The 6,728-nt window shown below is 55.6% G+C and overlaps 1 protein-coding gene across 1 annotated transcript; it reads right to left on the reverse strand.

The window, feature by feature from the left end:
- Positions 1–338: 338 nt before the first annotated feature.
- Positions 339–6,411, reverse strand: LOC136765043 (probable RNA-binding protein 46). Its single transcript, XM_066719517.1, has 5 exons — positions 6,399–6,411; positions 5,947–6,093; positions 3,615–4,082; positions 2,342–3,055; positions 339–2,155 (listed from the first exon to the last, which is right to left on the reverse strand). The coding sequence occupies exons 1-5, from the start codon at positions 6,409–6,411 to the stop codon at positions 2,007–2,009; spliced, it is 1,491 nt and encodes a 496-aa protein (XP_066575614.1). The 3' UTR covers positions 339–2,006.
- Positions 6,412–6,728: the final 317 nt, after the last annotated feature.

The raw sequence follows: 6,728 nt of genomic DNA on the forward strand, positions 1-6,728 counted from the left end.
CTGCGCTCAGTCTCAGGGGACACCGTCTGCAGCAGCCACTTATTTCACAACACCACCACTAGAGGGACACATCACTGAATAACACTAAAGCGCAGCTGCTCACACTGATGAAATCCTCTCACAGGTTTGAGTCTGAACCACACCCAGCCCTCGGCCCCTGCGCGTGACAAGCTCCTCCCAGTGATGTCTCTTCCTGTCAGAGCCCCTCTGCTGCACAGGCAGTGAGAGGGAGGGCGAGGTGCTGGTCTGAAGGCTGTGTGATTTCAGAGGCCCAGCCGGACCTCACGGCTCTCACAATACAATAAAAGGCAGATCAGATCAACAGGAAATAAACTGAGACTATTGCTCTCAACACACTGAGTGCCAGACAACAGCAACACGTAAGTCAATGAGTGTGTAGCTCAGTCACACAGTGTCACACAAGAGAGACAGAGAGCAGCGAGAGTGTAGCAGGGCCATGTTTATTGAGTGTCAGAAGAGAAACACAGCTCTGAGTGTTCAGCACAGACAGTGACACTGAGGCTCTGGCCGTGATAGGAACGGGTTATTGTGTCTGTTCAACATCTGGAAGAGCAACAATGACACGCAGAACACACAGTAACACTTTAACACAATCACGGCCGCCTCAGAGTTTAAACCGTCTTTACAAACGTGTTTCCTCACTGAACTGAAGGGACTCTGCAGCTCAAAGGCGTCTGCAAACAAAACAAACCGTCCTTCACCGGCCCTGACTGGCAACACAACTGCACAACTAACCCTGTGAGCTCAGCGCCACACAAACTGACCTCACAACCAGAAACCAGAGCAAAGCTACTGTTTTACACACAGCGAACAACATGAACCAGGACACGATTCACAGCGACAGAACAGACCGAAGCTGCGTGTCATTATATATATATATATATATATATATAATATATACACGAGAGCAACCTGTCACTTATTACACTTTCACCAGCAGGAACTGCAACACACACACACATCTACACAAACACACCTGCACACACATCTACACACACTCACTCTCTTAAACCTACACACACGCACACTCTCAAACACAAAACCTGACACACACATCTACACACTCTCACACATGCACTCTATCACACACACACATCTACACACTCACACACACACACACACATCTACACACTCTCACACATGCACTCTCTCTCACACACACACACTCTCTCTCACACACACACACATCTACACACTCTCACACATGCACTCTCTCTCTCACACACACACATCTACACACTCTCTCACACACACACACACACACACACATCTACACACTCTCACACATGCACTCTCTCTCACACACACACACATCTACACACTCTCACACATGCACTCTCACTCTCACACATGCACTCTCTCTCACACACACACACATCTACACACTCTCACACATGCACTCTCTCACATTCACACACACACACACACAGAAATGAATAACTGAGGATTTGAACAGCACGGACATGGGAATTTAAATGTGTATGTGTGTGTGGTTGTTAATAAATAGTGGAGGAGTGTGTGATTGTGTGATTGTTATTGTCTAGGAGTGACGTGACACTGAGCCTGTCCTTCCAGACAGAGCAGCAGGTTTCGCTGGGTCGTCCTGCAGCCGGTCCCTGTTCACGGACGCATCTTTGGCCCGATGAGGCTCGCTGTCACACGGAGAGACGTGGGACATTTCTAGCAGAGCTGAGATACAGAGGCGCTGGTCAGAGGCTCACGCGTGTCACAGCCGGCTCTTCACTGCTCTGAGCTGGAGACCAGGTCACAGAGTCCAGCAGGGCTGCTGCTGTCCATTCGCTCGGGACTGATTTCTGTGGCACCGAATCTGATGTGAAGCTCTGAGGGACTGGTTCTGGTGAAAGACTGATATATTATATATATATATATATATAAATAAACCCGTAGAACAGCAAGAACAACACAACAGAGCAGCGCTGGTGCAGACACACACTGAGGAGGGCTTGCCCGGGGCTCCTCTGGGGTCAGTAGTAGGGGGTCTGGCTGGAGAGGAAGACCCCCGGACCCCCCTGTGTGGCGCTGGCCAGGGGCAGGGCGGGGGGCAGAGGGTAGCTGGGGTAGGACAGCGCGGGGGGGGACAGGCTGGGAGACGCAGGGCCATGGAAACTGCAATCTGCAACACAACACAATAACAACTCAGTGACACACAACAGCAACAGAGTGCAGAGAAGACAGACAGAGGGAGGAGAGCAGGACGGAGTAGTGCAAAGAAGAGAGAGGGAGAGGGAGGAGAGCAGGAGGGAGGAGTGCAGAGAAGACAGACAGAAGGAGGAGAGCAGGAGGGAGAGACGCTGCCCACCTAGACTCCACAGGGCGGTCTGGGCTGCCAGCTCCTTGGCGTCCTCTAGCAGGGGGCAGGCCTTGTCGGGCATGAAGCAGCGGCGCGCGTCGGCCAGGACCACCTTGAAGAGCAGCAGCGCGCGGCCATCTGGACCCCCGGTGGCGTACAGCTGGTACTCAGGGGGCGCCCAGCCGCTCTTGTGGCAGTAGTAGTCGAGGTGCGTCACAGCCGAGCAGAAGCGGCTGGGCTTCAGGGAGTAGATGCTGATGGCAGTGAGGCCGGCGCCGGGGCAGGGGGGCTTGGGGACCCCGTCGGGGCCGGGCGGAGGCGCGAGGACGCCCCGGGGCCCGGAGGGGGGGGCGGCCTCTTCTCGGGAGGGGCCACCCTGCCCTCTCTGTCCGTAGCGGCGCCGGGGGTCTCGGGTCACCGGCTTGGCCAGCGTGACCTCCACGGGCGAGCCGTCGATGAGCAGGCCCTGGGAGGCCTGCAGCGCGGCCAGGGCATCCTCACGTGTGCGGAAGTGCACGAAGGCGTAGTCCGACAGCTTCTTGACGCGCTCCACCGCGCCCGGCCGGCAGCGGCTGAACTCGCAGCGCAGCGTCTCCTCCGAGGTGGACAGCATCAGGTTGCGCACGTACAGCACCTTCACGCGCCGCATCGTCTCCTCGTCCACGTCCTTCTCTGGCTGCGCCCAGTTCACCTGGATCGTCTGCCCCCACAGCTGGAACATGCCTGAGACACACAGACAGAGACAGAGACAGAGAGAGAGAGACAGAGAGAAGACAGAAGACGTCAGAAACCACATGACAGACAAATGCCCAGAACAATCAGACTACAGGTGTCCCTGGACAGAGTCTCACAGCTGAACATTCACCAGCTAGAGAGACCTGAGGACAAGGACATCATCCCACAGAGACAGCACCTGGACAGAGTGTCCCACAGCAGAGACACGCCTGAGAGACGCACAGAGGACAGAAGAGCTGGAGTCTCCTGATGGAGGACAGTCACAGATGCATGTTCTTGGGAGTCTAAGCCCCACTCGCAGAAATCTGTGCAGAATCGGCAGCCCAGTGCAGCCCAACGCAGCTCCGAAACATTGCTGTGCGAGGCGAGCTGTGGCTGTGAGACAAACCACGATGCAGAGATCAAGAGGGGGTGTGAGGCTGAACTGCTGAGCGGATCCGCGTCTCACCCGTGCCATCGCTGTCAGAGTGCAGCTCCGGCACATCGGCACTAACGATGCTGAGCGTCGTGTCCGCTAAGCGGCCGCGCTGCGCCCCCCAAAACACACCTGGGATGAGCTTGCGGCGGGCCAGTGCCGCGGCCTTGTGCGACTCGTACTCCACGAAAGCGAAGCCCCGGTTCTTGCTCTTGTCGCCGGCGCTGGGGTACACGATGACGTCCACCACGCCCTCCGTCACCTTCCTCATCTCCTCCAGGATCTCCTCCCGCCGCCGGTCCCTGTGCACGGAGCCCACGAAGAGGCGGCAGTTGTCCAGGCTGACGCAGACGCCGATGCAGCGGCCCGGCCGGATCTCGTGGTCGTCCAGCAGCCGGATGGCCCTCTGGGCCGCCTCCCTGCAGGTGTACGTGACGAAGGCGTAGCCGCGGTTCTCGCCGCTGAACTCCATCATCAGGCGGAACTCGTAGATGCGCCCGGCACGCTCGAACACGGGCACCAACGTGTCCTCGAACACGTCCCGCGGGATCTTCCCCACGAACACCTCGCAGCCCCGCGGCGGGGGCGGGCCCTCCCAGCCTGGGGGTAGAGAGGGAGGGAGGTGAGAGGGGGAGAGAGGGAGGGAGAGAGATAGTGGTGAGAGGGAGGGAGAGAGAGAGAGGCTGTGACTCAGATAGATAGTGTAACACAGGTGAGGAAGTGCTGTCGGTGTTCCAGCATCAGTCTTGTCCTCAAAGAAAATGAAAAGCAGTAATTAAAATGTAACGTTAAAGACACTTTCTTTCTTCTAAGAGTGTCACACCGATCAGCCATAGCATTCTGCCCACTGACAGGTGAAGTGAATGACACTGATAATCTCGCTATCATGGCACCTGTCAGTGGGTGGGATGTATTAGGCAGCAAGTGAACATTTTGTCTGAGCGACTTTGACAAGGGCCAAATTGTGATGGCTAGACGACTGGGTCAGAGCATCTCTAAAACTGCAGCTCTTGTGGGGTGTTCCCGGTCTGCAGTGGTCAGTACCTATCAAAAGTGCTCCAAGGAAGGAAAAGCGGTGAACCGGCAAAAGGGTCATGGGCGGCCAAGGCTCACTGATGCACGTGGGGAGCGAAGGCTGGCCTGTGTGGTCCGATCCAACAGACGAGCTACTGTAGCTCAAATTGCTGAAAAAGTGAATACTGGTTCTGATAGAAAGGTGTCAGAACACACAGTGCATCGCAGTTTGTTGTGTATGGGGCTGCATAGCCGCAGACCACTTAGGGTGCAGAACTGGACCACGGAGCAATGGAAGAAGGCGGCTTGGTCTGATGAATCACGTGGATGGCCGGGTGCATGTGCGTCGCTTACCTGGAGAACACATGGGACCAGGATGCACTATGGGAAGAACGCAAGCCAGCAGAGGCAGTGTGATGCTTTGGGCAATGTTCTGCTGGGAAACCTTGGGTCCTGCCATTCATGTGGATGTTACTTTGACACGTACCACCTACCTAAGCATTGTCCTGCCACAAAGCAAAAATGGTTAAAGAATGGTTTGAGGAACACAACAACAAGTTCAAGGTGTTGACTTGGCCTCCAAATTCCCCAGATCTCAATCCAATCAAGCATCTGTGGGATGTGCAGGACAAACAAGTCCGATCCATGGAAGCCCCACCTGCTGCTAACGTCTTGCTGCCAGATAGCACAGCACACCTTCAGAGGTCTAGTGGAGTCCATGCCTCGACGGGTCAGGGCTGTTTTGGCGGCAAAAGGGGGACCTACACAATATTAGGCAGGTGGTCATAATGCTATGGCTGATCGGTGTATAATAGCGCTGTCTCTAAAGAGCTGCCCTGCGACTCCCCGGTGTCCCGTCCAGAGGAACAACGCACTGTGTGTAAAGGAGCTGAAATGGTGACGCACTGGCTGCTGTGACACAGTGACCTGCACTGACTCTAGTGCTCTCTGTCTCCGCTCTGTCAAGGCGCCCAGTTGACACAGCGCTGCGTCACGCTCTTAACTCTTCTGTGCCTCATCGTTACAGGCGAGTCACTCGCACCTCCTGCTCTTATTCTCCCATCCCTCTCCCTCATTTCTCACTCAGAGCCTTTTTTCTGCCTGTCTGTGTCTCAGGACAATACTCCACTCAGCAAGAGACATGTCTTCTGTCCACCGTGAGCCGCTGCTTTTACACAATAACCAAGAACACAGCGCTTCACGATCAGACCTTGTCTAGATGCGCCGGACTGATCGGTGTGTCTGAACCGGCTCAGACCAGGGAGGTCAGTCAGAGGGATGTCTCTTCACTATTGCACACATCACTGAGGCTGCAGCTCCGTCTCTGACAGGAGCAAAGAGCTGAGACATGTCGGCTCTGCTAGAGAAACACCAGACACACCTGAACAGAAACCTCACTGTGGAGGGCAGACACTGAAGAAGGGATGAAAAGAGAAGAGGAGGAGTGTACCTGGGGGCGGGCCTCCAAACTTCCTCTGTCCGTTCTCCTGCACCATGCTGTAGCCTGTCCTGTCCATCAGAGCCAGCAGGGCCGCTTCATTGGAGACGTCTGTCCCGCCCCCCCCGGACAACGCCTTCCAGTTCTCCTCAGACATGGCTGCACACAGGGACAGGGGACAGGGCACAGGACACAGGGACATGGCACAGGGGACAGGACACAGGGAACAGGACACAGGGATAGGGCACAAGGGATAGGGGACAAGGCACAGGGGACAGGGGACAGGGGACATGGATCAGGGCACAGGGCACAGGGGACAAGGGACAGGGGACAACAGCACAAACAGCATTACTGACAGGGGCCTCTGTTCAGTGCTGGACAGCCCTGGTCCTGGAGGGGCTCTTTGTACTGAACAACCCTGTACGACACTCATCTGCCACACACATGCACACACACACACTCACACTCATGCACCATCTCACATACACACACACACATACACACACGCACATACAAAACTAAAAATAAATATATTTAAAAACTGCTTTAATTGGCATGACAGGAGCTCGTCCCACACCAGTCTTCAAGACCAGCCCAGGATTGGCCCTGGAAGTTGTGTGTCGTTGACTACAGCGTGTAGCGGGTGTGTAGATGGGGGGCCGCACAGTGTGAAAGCAGGGGTCCCTGCAGCTTGAAGAGGCTGGGACCCCGTGTTCACAGCCTGGGCATGAGTTGCACCGTACGGGCATTTAATGTCCAACTTCACTGCTGATGGCCGAACTGATAAAGCGTTT

The sequence above is a fragment of the Amia ocellicauda genome, chromosome 12 (assembly GCF_036373705.1).
Source record: "Amia ocellicauda isolate fAmiCal2 chromosome 12, fAmiCal2.hap1, whole genome shotgun sequence".
NCBI classification, from domain to species: domain Eukaryota; kingdom Metazoa; phylum Chordata; class Actinopteri; order Amiiformes; family Amiidae; genus Amia; species Amia ocellicauda.